Below are 18327 nucleotides of genomic sequence, written 5' to 3'. Positions count from 1 at the left end.
CCGAGCTCGAGCGAGCCTGCCTGCTGAAGCATCCCGAGCCGAGGTCGGTCAAAGGCCGAGATGTTGTCATGAGTTAGGACTTGTTTAGATCATCTTAAAATTCCAACTTTTTACACTCTTTCTTCGTCACATCAATTTTGGGACACATGCATGGAGCAGTAAATGTATGTAAAAAAATAACTAATTGTACAGTTTAACTGTACATCACGAGACGAATCTTTTAAGCCTAGTTAGTCCATGATTAGATAAAATTTGTCAAATACAAATGAAAGTGCTACAGTTTCACTGTTGCAAAAAATTTGCAATCTAAACGTGCCCTTAGCAGTATTGATGATACGTCAGAAGATGTACATAAAAACAACAGATTTAATTCAATAAATGAGTGGAAAAAATATATCTAAAATTTAATTTTATTATTTTGCGCGACATAGCAGCTCGCTAGCTATCTGGCCTCCAGCTATATTATTCTAACTTTAGATTTTTAGAAATTTAATAGAGGTAGAAGGATGCATGAACATACCATGCAAACAGAAATACTCGAACTTCATCGAATAGCTTGATCTCGAATTGTTGGAGCTCGGCTATATTATTCTAACTTTAGATTTTTAGAAATTTAATAGAGGTAGAAGGATGCATGAACATACCATGCAAACAGAAATACTCGAACTTCATCGAATAGCTCGATCTCGAATTGTTGGAGCTCGCAAGCTCCAGATTTGGCCAAACTCGGCTTGATTTGTAGTATAACTCAGCTTGAATTAAGTTTTTAGCAAGTTAAATTTAAATAGCTCGCGAATCTCGAGCTTTTCTAGTAACCTTACTAACGGATAGGAGCCAATTGTGAATGCTCAGCAGGTCATCATGTATAAATCAGCTAGCTGTGACATATTTTATTTCTTTACCTCCCTTTCTCTTTTTTATACTCCTATCTTTTATTTTTGATTAATAGATGAAATAATAAAATTAGTTGATCATCTTTTTAATAATGCACTATTTACCTACATAAAACATGTTATATCAATTAATTTGGACTCTCCTCTAATTATTATCGTACCGAACCAATCTTTTCAATATTAGCTATTGATCTAAATCTTACGCGAATACGCACAACATGAAAATTTAGCAAATATGGCAAGAAAATAACATTCCATACAAATACTAATCAGCGAAAGTCTTACAAGCAAAAGGTCACATATTAAAAAAATATCTATCTAACAAAATAGTTAGAGAACCGTCTATCTTCTCTAACTCGACTTTACACGGTGGCTTAAGAAATACGACTAAGAAAAAAATAATACAATATGCAGAGCAACCGTCTGATTTAGTGCTTATAATGGATGATGCTTCGACTGACGGTATTGAAAATATTGAAAAGGTTGACGTTTTATGATCCAGAACATCTTGTTGGTATTGATCTTTTTCATACAGTGCTTTACAATAAAATGAATGTGTTCTCAAAATGGAGTATAGAAATTTATATTATATTAATTTTTATCATACAATTTTATTAAGTACTGGTATCTAACATTTTAAATGATATCTTCACCTATTTTTAAAGAGCAGATTGTTTTCTTAGTTCATTATTATTTTTTGGTCATTAAACTTCTCATTAGATACAGAACTGAAAGTGAACGGAGTTTACATCTAGATTATTGTAGTCTCCTCCGACATGGAATAGAGGTCGTCTTATATTCTTTTATAGATAAATGATTAGCAAAAGGGGAAGGGAAAGGACGTGAGCAGGATGAAGTAGAGCACGCCACCGACATGAAAACGGCCTTCGCAAGGTAACCATATATCACAAGGTAACAACGCAAGAAAGCCGATGACAACATCGGCGAGCGAATAATTGGCGAGCAAAAAAAGGGTTGGCTCACTCATCGGATCATAGTGTTGGGTGAGCACATATGCTAATATGGTGGGCATCCTTGTCATTGCCGTGGTCAGCACCATGAAGGATGGTGGGGAGATTTTTGAAGGAAGGAGGATAGGTTGCACGTATGAAATTGTTAAAAAGTGCTAGAGTTTAATTGAAATGATTTTAAACAAGATATTTTTATGTGGAATTTAGTTATATCGTGATGCTATTTAAGTAGATAAGGTTAATAAATGCTTTATAGTATCACTTGTAGCAACGTACGGGTATATTTGCTAGTATCATAATAAATTGTTACAACTAAAATAGTCTTATTCCACCTCAATGTTAGAAAACATGCTTTACAACATTTCAAATCATATACTAGAGCAAAAAATCACATTGATAGATATTTTATATGCTAGCTATGTAAAAACTAACATAAGCTATCAATAAAGTAGTAGACGACCATACACAAGATATGTGAAATTTTTATAATCTAGTCTTGAGAAGTTATTGGCTAAGTAAGGATAGAATTTAGCGAAGCATAATAAACTTTACAGATAGAAGCAACACAAGGAAATACCATCTATAAGCTCCGTAGAAGCAGAAGATTCAAACGAATAATACACGCTATATACAACATATATATTGGTCTATACATTTTATATCTAAAATACATTATTTCTAAATTTAAATGATGATATCATAACCACGTAAATAAGTAATATTTATGTAACGATGCACAAAAGTTATAAGGAAGATAATCATTTAGTTTGTGAAGTAATTTATGTTCCAAACTGGTCATAATGACTTTTATTTAGAATATGATGAAGTACAACAATTTTTTTAGAGGTCATGTACATCCAATTTTTATGGTCTATATCCGCCACTGCTGCTAGTGCGAATAAACCCTCTCCTCCTTGCAATCAACCATGAAGAACCTTGCAGCGTAAATTTCATCACCAAAGATTGGAATTTAATAAATCATGGCAAGATAACAATAGGATCGGGCGAAACATATTCGGATTTGACTGATCACGACGCGGAAAAGATCGTGCAGGAGATAGCCAACTCTGAGAGCTAGGCATCCAAGCAGGGCGTGGTTGCTAATTACCGACAGATGAATAGGCTAGTTGATCCAAGTCGGACGGATCTCCCCCGCACGCAGCACACCAGTGGTAAGTTGAAGCCGCACGCCGCTACTCCGATTGACAGTGGAGACTTCGATGGCCACTGGCGGCGGCAGGGAATGGGTCGCCATGGTGGCAGAAGAGTTATGTGAGGCTACGGCTATCTCACGGGGGGCAGTGCGTGACTGACTGCGGCGACACCACGGCGGTGGCTGAAAAAGAAAGGTCGGGGTGTGGCCGTCAGGCTGTGCGGGGGAAGCGAGGCGAGAGGGGAGAAGCGAAGCGAAGGGGAAAAAGAACCTGTCATGGTCGTTCGTAAGATTGGGCCGTAGGCCGCCGCGGCCCAGTGAACTCATCGCCTCAGCAGCAGCAGCAGCGCTGGCACATAGGGTTCAACAACTTTTAGATATATTCTCCGTTCAACATTTTCATACAGAAAAATATAATCTCCAAAATAATAGCGTAGGTAGTGTTTCTCTAAATAGTTGACCTACATTTGTTTTCCTCCCTATTGATGTATGATTATTTTCAGCTAGGGGTATTGGAGAATTCCCTTTTGGGGGGGTGGGGGGGTAGATGCATAGTAGAAGGGGCACAAACCACATTCGAGGATATCATGTACTTAATATGAAGAGATTGAGTGACACCTTCCTTTGTAATCTTGTAAGTTCATAATGAGTGCGACATTGCATTCTAGAAGCTAAAATAGTTTGGTCCAAATAATAATTTAGAAAAATCTCTGCTTCTGCGACACCTTGTGTGAACTTTGAATTGATTGCGACTTCTCTCAATACATATCATGTACTCTTTGCATTATCATTTACCAGTCACATTTCTTATATGCATTTATGTAATAGATATTCGCGCTCTCTACTTCTGATTCCGTTTTCAAATATTAACTGAACTTTCACCATTGTATGGTTTTTTTTAGGGAATCAGCAAGGAGCTCCCTACCTATTTTTTTATATATAAAGGATGGATATGTACAACTGAGTTTTTTTCACAAGGAGTGGTGCCCAAAGGAGAAAGGAAAAGAATAAGAGAGACTACTCAGCCAAAGAGCAAGATTCTCCCCTAGCAATGGTCCTGCCCGTAAGGTGAACATCTTTAACTCATCTACAAAAGTAGAATCTCCACCTTGCAAAGACCGTCGCGTGGTTTCCATGTCCAATTTCCAACAATCCACTATTGAGGTTGCTTTTATCGAAGGATTTAGTAGAAAAAGGTGTTTTATGGCATTTTACAATTTTGGAAAGGTTTTCACAAATGAAGCACTATTTTAAAAATGGTGAACTATTTCTCAAGTTCATAGTGGTAATAAACAAACTCTATTATAGAATATTTTGGTACTAAAAATCCATATACAATTGCAATTTCCTCATTTATTTGGCATGTATAGAGATAAGAGTATTCTTGTGCGTAATTGTCAGGATAGTACTGACTGGTTTTTTTACTTTAAGAAGTTTTGGTGATTCAGAAGTTGCAAAAAATACAAGATATATAACCAATAATAGCCGAGGTAGTGTTTTTTCTAGAAAGAAACTTTTCCTATATTTTGTTTTCCTACCAATGGAGGTATCATATGGCTTCATCTACAGGCATTGGAGAATTCCCTCGGAGCATTGTAGAAGGGGCACAAACCAGGATTGAGGATATCATGTACTTATTATCGAAGAGATTGAGGACGTCTTTCTCCATAATATAGTTGCGTACTTGTGTATCTAGAAACTAGAATATATAGTTTAGTTTGAATAATAAGTTAGAAAAGATTGCTGCTTCTACAACATTACATGTGGGAATTGATTGCAGCTCCTCTCAATACATACCTTGTACTCTTTGCATTGTCATTTAGTAGTCCCAATTCTTATACATTTATTTATCACATGTTTTCACTATCTACTTTTGATTCTGTTTCCAAATATTAATTGAGCTTCAACTATTGCACAATTTTTATGTCCAATTTCCACTGATCCACTGTTGGGTTTGCTTTTATTGGAGTATTCGGTTTGGCAAGGTAGCTTTTGATGTCAGAAGGGAACAATGCCCTGACAATTCATATCTTTTTAGAAATGGGAAATTGTTTCCAGCCTCTGCGATCACACACATCCAAATTCTTACATCTTTCTCAGCTAAAGGGCTGAACATAAATAAAAGGGAAATGAGCACACATATTTCAGATGAACAATTCACATCTAGAGATTTAATAGTAAGATGCAAAATATAGAGATTTCATAAGTGGAGTAGCAAATTTTCACTATGAACTTGACATGCAAGTGATCAGGTGGAAGAAGCAGTCCGTGACGAAGCAAGTGCTTTAAATTAAGGGTAGTGCCTTAGAAGTTAGAACTCCACCAATTGTTACAAAGTTCTGCTTCCCTTGTAGGCTGGTAATGAATTTCCAAGATAGTAATGAAGACAGCAATATTGGTTGCTCACAGATGTCCTGAACCAAAGAAGCTTAATTCAGAAGTCTAGCTGTGGGTACAAATGCAGGAACGAACTATGTCTCCAAATCCTTGTAGAATTATACGCGTCTCAACAAGCATTTGACACAGAAGTAGAGATAAGTTAAATATGTGTGTTCACTAGAAAAGAATATGTTGACAATTGATTATTTTTTATTCATTTGTTAGGACTAGAAACCAAGCATTTGCGATTTGTTATGTAAAGAATGGTCTAGTGAGCATGCTGCAGACTGTATCGTTGTCCAAAATGTGAAGTATTTTTGACCGGAGGGGGTAATTAAAAAAGGAAGAAGAAAGAGCATCAATGTTGTCATTCAAATCTTACACTGCAGAACGAACCTGGTGACAATATGCAACAAAACATAAGAAACCCTCACCCAACAGTAGGGAAAATTAACATTATATATGATTACACCAAGATACTGTATCCTTGTCCAAGTGGAAGCAGATGAAACTCCATTACCTGGTCTAAGTTCAGTACTTCAGTCACTGTATTTCCATAGAAAAGACAACTCCCTGTATCAGCTGTCTGAATTCTTCCTGTCAGTTAAACATGATTACCATTTACACATTCTTACTGATTAGTATGCCCGAGGAATGCGGATCCTATTTCGAAATGGAATCAACCTTTTCCTGCCAAAGGAAATCCAAATTTCAAGATGATTCAATCCGAAGTTGCAGATTTTGTAAAAACAATCACTCGTAACAAGTAAATTAAAAAACATGTTATCCTGCCTGTTAACCAAAATTCTGCAAAACCCCCTAGCCCTTGAGAATGGCATACTATACTAAGAGTTGATTATGATTTCAAGGTTCGGGAAGCAGGGGCTGTACAAAGCCAACGATACAATGCTGCATTGTTGCATGCATGGTGCCTACGTTCCTAGCGAATCTCGCCGTCCTCTACCTCCATGTCCTCGCCATGAGAAGCGAACGCCGCCACCGCCGGTTGCTGCTGCTGCTCCTCCTCCTCGTCGTCCTCGCTGCCATCGTCGGCCTTCAGGAAGATCCCCAGCTGCTGCAGAACGCTGGGGCCACCGGGCGAGACACGGAGATCGCCGCCGTCGTTCACCCGGGGTGGCGCCGTGCGCGCATCCTGCACGGTGCTCGCCACGTGCTCGAACGCGGCAATGCCCAGTAGCTCCATGTCCCGCGGGTGGACGCGCTCGTCGGGCCGCGCCGCCTTCTCCATCTCGAGAAGCATCCGCCGGGCCTTCGCCTTCGCGCGCTCCTTCGCCAACTGCCGCCGCCGCTCTGCCTCCTCCTTCGCCATGGTGACCAGGTCACTGAGGTCGTTGGTCGGCGCGGGCGCGGCGCCCTCGCCCTGGACCTCCTCTGGCTCCGCAATCTGCGCCGCCACCGGCGCCAACTCAGGTGGCTGAGAAGAGATGCCATTCTCCTCGGGAAGAACCGCCGACGGAGGTGCGCTACCGGTGATCGGGTGCCCCGTCGCCACGGGCGCCAAGCGCTGGTCCTGGAGCTCCACCGGCTCTGCAATCTGGACAGCCTCAGGTGCCGGCTCCGGTGGCTGCTTATAGGTGTCGTTCTCCTTGGGAACGGCCGCCGGCCCTGGTGGGCTGCTGGTGGCCGGGTGTCCCGTCGGTGCGGGCGGCGCGCACTGGTCCTGGAGCTTCTCTTGCTGTACGATCTGCACCGTCTCTGGCGCCGGTTCCGGTGGCTGCGCATAGGTATCATTCACCTTCGGAAGAAGAACCGCCGGCGCTGGCAGGCTGCTGATGATCTGGAGCACCGTAGGCGCGGGTGGCGCGCACTGGTCCTGGACAACCTCTGGCTCTGCAGTGGGCACCGCCTCCGGCGCGGGCACTGGTGGCTGTGCGTAGGTGTCTTTCTCCTTGGGGACAATTGCCGGCGGCGGAGATCGGCTGTTGACGCTCTTGTCGGGATCACTCTTGGAATCGCTGTCCGAGCTGCTGCTCGAGTCGGAATCACTCGATGATGCATCGGACTCGCTGCTGGTTAAGCTTGGGCTGCTGCTGCTATCGCCGGCCTTGGTGGGGAACACGACAGGCGAGGCGTCGCCGCAGATGTCAACGTACTCTCCCTGTTCGGCGAGATCGACGTACTTGCACTGGAGCGGCGACAGAAGCTTAACTCCGATGTCTTCCACGAGCTCGCCGTACTCCTCCGCGATGTCCCGGATCGCTATGCGAGAGACGCCGCCACAGATGTCCACGGCCACCACCTCCTCCTCCTCCTCTTGCACCGTGGCCGTCTTGCCACCGGCTCCTTGATGCCGCGACAGGCAGCTGCCGCCGGAGACGACCATCGGTGCTCCTCGATTCCTCGGCGTGCTCTCCGGCGCGAACTTGTTCAGCAACATCTTCAGCTGGGACAGGGCGCCGCCTTTCATGGGCTGCACGTCCTTCTTGATCTCGCCGCCATCGCCACGGGAATCGGCGTCCCCAACGCGCTGGTTCAGCAGGAACGCGACGACGTGATCTGGCAGCGCCGCCGCCAGCGAGGCCAGGCGGCCGGCCAGCCGCTCCCTACTATCATCCTGCCTCATCCGCTTCGGCTTCCCCGCACCCTGCTCCGCGAAAGGAGCCACCTTTCTCCTCTTCGCCGCCCTGCCGCCATCCTCCCCCACCGGAGCCTTGGCGGCCATGAGCCAGCCGTCCGTGCCGGCGGGTGCAGCCGCGCCGGTTGCGGCGGCACCGCAGGACAAGAGTTCCGCCTTCCTGAGGGCGTCGCGGACGATGTCGAGCTCGGAGCCCAGCCGCTTCCGGAGCAACCGCCGCGCCGGGACGGACATCTTGCCAACCGCAAAGACCTCCCTTCTGACGGCGAACGCGCCGCGTCTCACCAGGACGCCCTTCCTCGCGGGCGCGGAGTACTCCTCGACGCGGACGCCGCGGACGGCCAGCTCTTGGGCCATCTCGCCGTCGCCCGCGCGCAGGCCCCGGCCGCCGCCTCCGTTCGGAAACGGTCGCTGTCCCGCGGCGGCCTGCTCCCTCCGCGACTTGGCACGGACAGATCACCGGAGGCAGACAGGCGGAGGCGGAGGCGGAGGCGGAGGCTGAGGTGGAGAAGAGCAGCGAATGCCGAATGGTGGTGCTCGCCTCCCCTACTTAAGGAGGAGAAGGGAGAAGGGAGCGCCGCCGCGCCCGACTTGGAATCGTGTTCCGCCGCAGCCCGCAGGGAGGAATTGCGAGATGATGTCAGGGCTGCGCCGTCTGCTATGTGGACTGCGGGGATGGAAGCGACAAGGAGGGGCATGCACCTCACGCGCCAGCCAAAAAAAAAAGTTGGGGAGAGGAGGGTGGGTGTGAGGGCAAAACAAATAGATAATCTTCCTGAAAATATGTTGCCTTCCACCCCCATGTACTCCATGTTCTAAGTTTTCTGGCAAATACTAACAAATTTTAGTTCTTTTACACCACAGGTGAAAATTCATATCTTAATAGCTATGCAAATGCTTCAGCTAGCAACAACGAAAAAAAGAGGCTAAACGTCCCAATGCACTAGAGATCATGTTTGGCTTCACCACCATCCTCTGGTATCATATCTTGCGTAGCGCTCCAACAAATAGCGAAATAAAATTTTAATTTATATCTTTTCAAAGGAAAAAATAAAATCAGTGCTATCTGCGTACATGAATTTCCTCGAATTTTATTAGAATATATTTAATACCTATCAATTTTATAGGTCCGACCTATTGTGCTCATGTTACACGTGTCGTATCTACAAGATAATTCATATCAATGAACAAATGGAAAGACTTAAAAGAATTGGATATACAAAATCCGACTCTATAGTAGGAAAAAGCCAAGGCATAGAGGTCATGTGGCGCCGCAGCCCATCATGATATCTCCGATCCTCTCTTGTTGTATCCTCGATATCATGAATGATACAACTATAGCTAGCTTGTAACGAGTGCCTTTAAAATTGTCTTCTCTCCTAGGCCTCCTTTTTTATTTGTTATAGTATAGAGCGTATTAAGTTGCCTTCCAATTGTTATGCCACTTTAGCATGTCAAACATAATTACGGTTATGTGAATCTTTTAGGAACAATCATTAATTAAGGGTTTGACAATCGAATGATCCATAGATGAGCTATCTGTACCGATTGTGCTGTATCGATCCATCGGTGTATGTTCCGCATCAGTTGTACTGTATATCTTTCTATGATCACATATTTAGACATTAGACTATATCTCTTTGGAGTTGTTTTGTTCGTTGTTCATGTGCACATCTCTACCATTGAAAGAAATGGCCGTATTAACAATACACATGTAGTGACAAACCTGGAGTTTATCCCCTAGTGGATATTGGATCAACATTCCACACTAACCATCTAAGATGATTGCTTGGCTCTATTTTTCAGTCCATTTTCATATGACCGGGCAACTAAGTTTTCACCATTTTGAGGCTGATCCCATCCTTAGCATGAGAACTGCCAAGTAGGTAAAGTGTTATGTACTTATGTTTATACAGTGGCGTCCCGGATTAAAGGATATGGAAGCATAGATAATACTAAGGTCCAATCACACTTTCTAATCAGTTAGTGAGACTGCATGCTCGCGCACAGCATCTTCTTGCTCTGCTACCATCTTTGTTCAGGTCCCGTATGTAAGCTCGTTTTGCTCTCCTTGAAAAAAATTCAACCAATTATTAGTTTAATTTTCAGCAACAAAATATATACGCAGACCTAACTTAGCCATGTCCATGGAAATAATCAAATAGAAGGCTTACACATTAACTGTCTGACATGTAGTGAGAGTTGAGTTATGGACTTCCTTTTTGCTATCTGGAGGCAATCAAGATGCAACGTGGAACTTATGTATTTTCAGGTGCAGCATGCTGTCCTCTGAATAGTGAATACAAGAACCACAAAAATCTTGTACAATAAATAGTAGGATCGTACCAACACCGACCATGCATCATAAAGTACTCCATCCACTTCATCCTCTTTTGCAGTTTGTGATCGGGCCGGCCTGACATGCAACGATGGCAGCTTTGCAGGTTTGTGATGCTGGGGTTGCCTACTTGCCTTGCTGGCAGTAATGGGAGGAGAGCTTCCTGGGATAATACGGGTTCTTCTTGCTGCTACCGGGAGATTTCATGGGTCGCAGATCATGTTCTTCCAGCACATTCATATCTTGTTTTCCTCCGTATTCTATGGTGACGACCTCATCATCACTTGATCCTCCAACAGAAAGCCGGGGATGCCAAAATGCAGTGCAGTGTGAACTAAAATGATTATGTGCTATGAAAGTGATTGAAAAGTAGCTTTTTTCCAGTAACGTTTCTCAGCCCAAAATCTGAAGCTAAGTAATGCAGTTGGTCGCTGATTTTGGCATTTTCTATGGCTTCGTGGAAGCTTCATTCGAACAGCAATTCATATCCTGTAAACTGAAACCCTTCGGTCCTGATGCAGTCTGAATGATCAGGGTTATTAAGAGCATGATTGGTTGGCTTCCAATTTTTGCCCAGCCAAAATCAAGGCATGCCAATAAAATTTGGCTATCACTTGATTCATATCTAAAAAGCTGGCACTTTAATATTTGTGACAAAATAATGGCAAAGCTGCTTGAAACTTCTTAAACCTTACAAGAAACAAATGTAATAGTTGCCACTTTTTGGCACTAAACCAAATAAATCCCAATCTTTTTTGCCCACGATTTGGCATGTCCTAATTTTGGCAAGCCAATATCTCGGTTTGCCATAGTTTTGGCTCAGAAAAAATTAGTATCCAACCAAAAAGGCTCTAAAAGTGCATCTAAACCATCTAAGTGGTTTTGATCTGAAGAATGAGGTTGAAAGAAAAATGAAAGAGTCTGTGAAATTCAACCTAAAACAAATTTATCCTTCTAAGGATGCTTGAAAATGGTTGGTGAACCAAGCATATATTTTTTGCTCCAAAGACCATTTTTTTATTTTCTAATAGATATTTTCAAATTTAGGTTTCAACTTTCTTTTTTCATGTTCTGCTGGCTTATTGAGTGTGTAATAGTGCACTTATTTGAATCTTGGAGAGTAATTTTTATTGTCCTCATCTTGTTGATTCTTTCAAGAAATCCATACTATCTACGATGTAGTCTTTTAAGGTATCATAATATAAAGAGTTACCCCCGATTGTAAATATAAGACCATTTAGATTTGTCCTAAGCCAAATATTTTTAGCTTGTACCATCAATAACTAAAAATCATATAGATTGTCCCCAGGCCCACCCGGAAGTAGTGTGTGTCCGTCGTACGCATTTGAGAGTCCAATTCGTAGCCGGCCCGAATTAGGTTGTTGAAGCCCATGCAGACCCATCATAGGACAACCCACGGCCCATTTAAGCCCATCTCGCAACCTTCGCCGCAGATCGGGAAGGGGTTTTATGTCTCCTTCCTCGCTCCGAAACAGCTCGAGGCAGCAGCTCCCCCCGCAAAAGCCCTAGCTTTACCTCCGCCCCGTCGTCCCCCACCAAGCGCCTCCAAGATGAAGCTCGTCAGGTAAGCCAGCATCCCCGGTTCGTCCACTTTTCCTCGATTCGGCTCACTTCGCTGACTTGTTTGGTGGAATTTTCGCACGAATCGGTGCGGATTTGGGCGGGGATTCGCAGGTTCTTGATGAAGCTGAACAACGAGACGGTGACCATCGAGCTCAAGAACGGCACTGTCGTCCATGGCACCATCACCGGTATGGCGTCCTGCAAATTTACTGCTGTTAGAACGAGGGTTTTTAAGGGGAAAAGTTAGGTTTATTATTGTGCTTGCGACTCAAATCAGGAACATGTGACTATCAGAGCCAGTGGTTGGTCTTTTACTGTTTTCCAGTTGCTGCTTGGTCCAAATAGAGTGGATTTTAGTCACCTCTATGTTTGAATGATTTCCGTGCATAGCTGTTCTGGTTGTCTGATTTGAAATGATTTGTTAGCATTTTGTGTAACTCACGTTGGTTATTCACGTTGCTGCAGTCCATGCCGATTGTTGCTAGCTTTTAACAATATGAGGGTTGGAAAGTCTAGTGGGAAGTGTTGATTAGTTTCAAATGGTTGCATAGTTGCTAAAGCCCGATTTCACTGAGTGATGTTGCTTGTCTGTTCATAAGATATTGTAAATTGCCGATGTCACTTCAGTCTGAAAAGCCCAATGCCGGAATGGAAGACAATGTCAAATGCAACCTAAGTCTGATGGGAAGTGTTGATCAATTTTGTTGATCTCATAATTTCGAATGCCTCATTTTATTGGATAATGTTGCTCCTGTTTTCATAAGTTATGCGGAGATAGCACAACTTTTATGTGGTTTTGATTTGAAGAATGAGGTTGGAAGAAAAATGACAGACTCTGTGAAATTCAACCTAAAACGAATTTATCCTTCTAAGGTAGATGCTTGAAAATGGTTGGTGAACCAAGCATATATTGTTTCCTCCAAAGACCATTTTTTTTTCTTTTCTAATAGGTGTTTTCAAATTTAGGTTTCAAACTTTTGTTTTTCATGTTCTGCTGGCTTATTGAGTGTGTAATAGACAATAGTGCACTTATTTGAATTTTAGAGAGTAATTTTTATTGTCCTCGTCTTGTTTAATCTTTCAAGGAATCCATGCTATCTACGATGTAGGTTTTTAAGGTATCAGATAAAGTGTTACCTCCGATTATAAATATAAGTCCATTTAGGTTTGTCCTAAGTCAAACATTTTTAGCTTGTACCATCAATAACTAAAAATCATATAGATTGGCCGCATTAAATTGATGTTACTATATTAATCATGGAATTTTTTTCTATTTAAAAGGATATTTTTTATAGATGTTATTATTTGCCATAAAGGAGACCGTGTTGATGTCCTAAAGGACTTATATTTGTCATATGCAAATGCTCTTTATCTACTGGACTAATGCTACTCAGCATTAATTGTTCATTGTCATAGTATAATGTTTCACAAGTTGTCAGCCTTTATTTTAAGTGCATGTTGCCGATCGATTCTGACACCATATACGAGGAACTATATTTAGGTAGTAAGTTGTTTTCATGATGTTTAGAACTTACTACACTATCCGGTAATTAGCACCTAAAAGTAAATAACATTCTGTCACCCATTTGTGATTTAAGAATGTACCGCTGAATTCAGCCCTCAAATGAACTTGACAAATTTTGAACTTTTCTTCTTTGGTAGAATTGGTGCGTCCCTACTGAAGAAGGAAATTACTAGTGAAATTTAGATGCAAAACCTCAATTGTGTAGAACTTTGAAGTTTGCTATGTGGATGTTGTTGAATTTATTATTACTTTCTAGAAACAGTGTAGGAAATTCCATAGTGGGATTTATTTGTGTTCATATGGTGTCCAAGTCCACATGAAATTAGACCTTTCAATAGGATTTTGGCAGCAAACGACACTGACAGTCTTTACTGTCCTTACAGCCATATGATAGCATTTCTTGTAGCATCTTTGGGACCATGTTATTGTAATTATTTATTTAACATCGCATTAATGTTCTCTGCCATTATCTCCTGATACTGAGCTAGAAATAAGATTATTGGGTGCTGTGTTATAAATTTCTGATCACTTTGTAGGCGTTGACATCAGCATGAATACTCATCTGAAGACTGTGAAGCTCACACTGAAAGGGAAAAATCCTGTTACCCTTGATCACCTCAGTGTGAGGGGGAACAACATCCGCTATTATATCCTTCCTGACAGCTTAAACCTGGAGACTTTGCTGGTTGAGGAAACACCAAGGGTCAAACCTAAGAAGCCAACTTCAGGTCAGCAATTATTTTTCGTCCCTTGAATCTTTTAGACTTGCTTACTGCCGGTACCAGTGTCTGATCCAACATTCATCTGAAACCAGGGAAGCCTTTGGGACGCGGGCGTGGCCGTGGTCGTGGGCGCGGTCGGGGTCGGGGACGTTGAGCTTGCTGCCCTTTTGGAAATTGCATTGCGCACATCTTTGCAATGTAATCTGTTTTCCTATCTGTTTGTATGGAGTTCACTTTTGTTAAGGCAATGGCGTTGGTGCCAGCTGTTCTTGCTGTGGATTGAGTTGATGTTAGATGCTACAATGTAACTACTGTGCCGTATGCTCTTCCCCTGAACTCCCGGGCGTGACGACTAAATTCTATCTGAAGTCAATCATGCAACCTTTTCTGCTCACTATCACTATGGTGTCGTAGGTAAAAGTAAGGTAGATACCCATCTCTATTCGCTGCAGGTGTTCTATGCCTTGCCCGCAGGTATTCTGAAGGAAATGTGGAATCACTCATTCAGTGTTCTGGGAATCATATAGAGATTGCAGTGATGCAATCTGGGTGCGATTCTACCAGATTGTCCAGTCAGATTGTATCCTCAAGATAAATACAAAGCAGCGATGAGCCAAGACAAAACAAAATGATAGGCCAGAGAAGCATATTTACATTTTGAACAAACGAATACCATAAACCGATTTCAATTTTGTCACATCAGACGCTAAAGGGTAGACATCGTGAATGTTTGGCTTTACAGAAAGATTGCACAGTATAAACGACAGCTAACACTGATTTAAGGTTTGCTTACGGATTGCTGAAAGAACAAATCATCCGGTGCCAGCTATAGGCTACATCAAGATATTTGCAGGGAGAATCTTGAGCAATGGTATGACTTGTCGCCACCACCTCAGCTGCAGCAGCCACCTGCCTGAGAGGACGAGCCAGCAGCACCTCCAGATGAGTTGGGGACAGCGTAGCCAACTTTGATTCCATTGGACTGCAGCAATTAGGGAAGGCATTATATAATGCAAAATATATAAGATTGCAGTATCCCAACAACAAACAAAAATAAGGAGAATACAGTAAGGTGTGCCAGCCTGCATCTTGACATTTACATTAGTGAAAGAAAATTTCTCCCACCCAAAAGGCACGAAAATAATATTCAAATGTTTGTTTCATGTATTTAATAAATGTTAGTACTCTAAAATTGAGATCACACCAACACTATCATCATTACAAAACCTCTTTTTTTCTCAAACATCATCAATACAAAACTTAAAGGAAGCCTATTATTACACATTCATACTTTAAATGTAGAAAAGAAATCAAGAATTGAATATTATATGAAACCATATATCACGAGTACAACTTCAAGATCTTCAATCATAAGCTAATGCTAGGATAATTCTAGAAATCTAGAATTGCACAGCAACACTTCCTACTGCTAATAGAAAATGGTTTTAATTTGACGAGTTGTAAGGTGTTTCATGCACCATAAAATCTTTCTGAATTCTAGGAATCCTACAGTAAACAAATGCATCAGGTACCCCACAGATATTTCCAATAAGTCTTCAACATATTTGTACAAAGGTTTCAACATTTCTGTAGACTTATTCATTTGCAAATTGTCACTTATTCATTTATTTTGCAAATCCACTCCAATCAAATCACAGTTCTGGTGTCATTTTTGCAATTTCCTAGTGGCAAGCTAGAAAAAATAATTCATAGCAGCAGCAAGATTTGAGACCAATCCCACATTAAAATCAATAATTACTGCACTTTAATCTTGCAAATCTCACTAATTTACGATTAGCACAACCTTGAAGAAACGCTTGAAAAAGGAAAGCAAGCAGCCAAGAACTGACCTCGTTTGATACATCAAATATGCCATCTTGGATTTTCTTGTATATTGTTCCAGCTGTCTTAATGAATGCCTATATCAGAAAAAAGATGTTACAAGTCAGAAAAATATGCGAACTGGGGAATCGAGTAAACAGAGCATGAAAGATTACCTCCTCAACATTTTGTGCAGTTTTCGCAGATGCCTCCATAAAGACCAGACCATGCTCCTTGGCAAACTGTTCACCTTCCTCGTAGCTGACAGCACGCCTATGAGACAGATCACATTTGTTTCCAATCAGCATAACTGTCATGTTAGCATTTGCATGCTGCCTTGCATCTTCTAGCCAGCTTGCGAGGTGATTGAAGGTCTCCCTCCTAAAGTCAGGTGAGTCAGGTGAGTCAAATGTAAGCATCACCAGTGATTATACGTGCATAAATAAGATATGAAACAAAAACACACACACGCAAGTACCTGGTGATATCATACACCAAGAGGGCACCAGCAGCCCCTCTGTAGTACGATCTAGTAATAGATCTGAATGATTCTTGGCCAGCCTATAATTTCAGTGACAGTCGAATGAGATTATCGCGCTTCATGAAATCAAACTCAACAAGAAAGGTATATATTGAACATTTGAACTCCAGAAACAGGCACTTCCAAGCATAAACTGTGTTGCAGTGAATTATGCAGTCGCCACCACATAATCATGTCATGCAAATAAGCAAAGCCAAGATTATGATATCATGATGAACAAATCAAGCGATCATAAAGATAAAAATGATCTGAAAATCCAAATTATGTGGGAAATGCAATACAGAGAGACTTTAAACATGTTGTTGTCAAAAGAGTCGATTCTTGAAGATATATCAACAAGACCATCAGAACATTTGACTAAAGGTACTATGCAAGAGATCGCATTGCATTGCAATCACATAAATCGAAAATGATATAAGTACAATCTCTACTCCTCCATCCTTAGATAAATGATGTCCAGGACAAGCTAATTAGTTCATTATTTAAGGACGGATGGAGAATTAACTTCATTAGATTTTGAATCATTGATCAGAAATTCAGACTCACAATTCAGAATGCTCAAGATGACGCTTGGTACTGCCAGGAGTATTCCGTATGGAAACAGGGATCCATAACATATAACCAAAATACATATAGCTTGGAGGCTGGAAAGTAGGTAAGGATAAATCAATTTAGCACAAACTGGCTGGATGTTGCAACATTGCCAGAGTCTGTTATTCTAAAATTGCAACATTAACAGGCCAGTACAGCAAGCTGCAAGAGGGACATCACAACCATCGGTCATTAACGATACCAGCAGCAATGCTCACTAGCTTGCCTCTAATTATCTCGATATTCCTCAGCTAGGCAATTTCAAGCTGCTCGCACAGCACAAAACGGCACAAATGATGGACGAAAACGAAACAGAAGGGACGAGACGCCAGAGGAGCACAGGACGGACCGTGTCCCAAATCTGGAGCTTGATGGGCTTATTGTCGATGGTGATCATGCGGGCGCCGAACTCGACGCCGATGGTGAGGTCGTGCACAGGCTGGAAGCGCTTGTCGGTGAACTGCAGCAGCAGGCACGACTTCCCCACGCCTGCAAAACACAAACAACCGACCGACCCGTCAAATCACCGCCGCGCGTATCCACCGGCCCCGACGGCCAACGCGGCACCCGAGCAGCGGATCCCCCGGCCGGGCGGATCCCACCCAACCTCCCCCGGGCGCGGACCGCGCGGGGCCGTGCCGAGCGGGGCGGGGCGGGGATCGGAGGAGCAGCGGGGGTTCGGGAGCGGGAGGGCGAGCGCGACGGACCTGTGTCGCCGATGATGATGTACTTGAAGAGGTAGGCGTACGACATCCTCGGTAGATCGGATCGGTCGGTCCCGGCGGCGGAGACGCTAGGGGTGCTCCCGGGCTGCGAGGAGAAGCGGCGGCGAGTTCCGGAGGATTCGATTCGTTTCGACCCTGGTGGAGGGGAAGCGGGGAGGGAGGAATCGTCGTGCTGCGTTGGGCACTTGCGGGGGTGGGGCTGTGCAGGCCGAACGGGGAAGGGGGGCAGCGAAACGTAACCGACGCGACAGCTAATGGGCAGGGGCACGCGTCCCGACTCCTAGCCTCGGAAGCCAGCCAGGATTCCAACGGTGCGCCTCGCTGGATGGGCGTGCTCAAACGGTGGTGCGGTTTGCCTACCAGCCTTCGTCGCCAAGGAACCGTTGCGGTATGCAGGGGAAGTGCGGAGCCCATTTTCCGGAACGGCAGAAAACTTCTTTCAAACATATGTTCATACAAGTTATATATAATCACATTTCACACGTGTA

General features: G+C 43.1%; 2 protein-coding genes across 2 annotated transcripts; one reads left to right on the top strand and one right to left on the bottom strand.

The window, feature by feature from the left end:
• Window positions 1–11757: 11757 nt before the first annotated feature.
• Window positions 11758–14558, top strand: LOC112899369 (small nuclear ribonucleoprotein SmD1a). The gene is made up of 4 exons (XM_025967814.1): window positions 11758–11915; window positions 12026–12102; window positions 13976–14167; window positions 14254–14558. Exons 1-4 carry the CDS (start codon window positions 11902–11904, stop codon window positions 14313–14315), a joined length of 345 nt encoding a protein of 114 aa, XP_025823599.1. The 5' UTR covers window positions 11758–11901; the 3' UTR covers window positions 14316–14558.
• A 237-nt stretch (window positions 14559–14795) lies between these two features.
• On the bottom strand, window positions 14796–18088 carry LOC112899361 (ras-related protein Rab-2-B-like). The gene is made up of 6 exons (XM_025967803.1): window positions 17822–18088; window positions 17464–17603; window positions 16461–16543; window positions 16159–16363; window positions 16012–16080; window positions 14796–15143 (listed from the first exon to the last, which is right to left on the bottom strand). Exons 1-6 carry the CDS (start codon window positions 17865–17867, stop codon window positions 15054–15056), a joined length of 633 nt encoding a protein of 210 aa, XP_025823588.1. The 5' UTR covers window positions 17868–18088; the 3' UTR covers window positions 14796–15053.
• Window positions 18089–18327: the final 239 nt, after the last annotated feature.

The sequence above is a fragment of the Panicum hallii genome, chromosome 1 (genome assembly GCF_002211085.1).
Source record: "Panicum hallii strain FIL2 chromosome 1, PHallii_v3.1, whole genome shotgun sequence".
NCBI lineage: Eukaryota > Viridiplantae > Streptophyta > Magnoliopsida > Poales > Poaceae > Panicum > Panicum hallii.
This window is presented reverse-complemented; position numbering and strand designations above follow the sequence as displayed.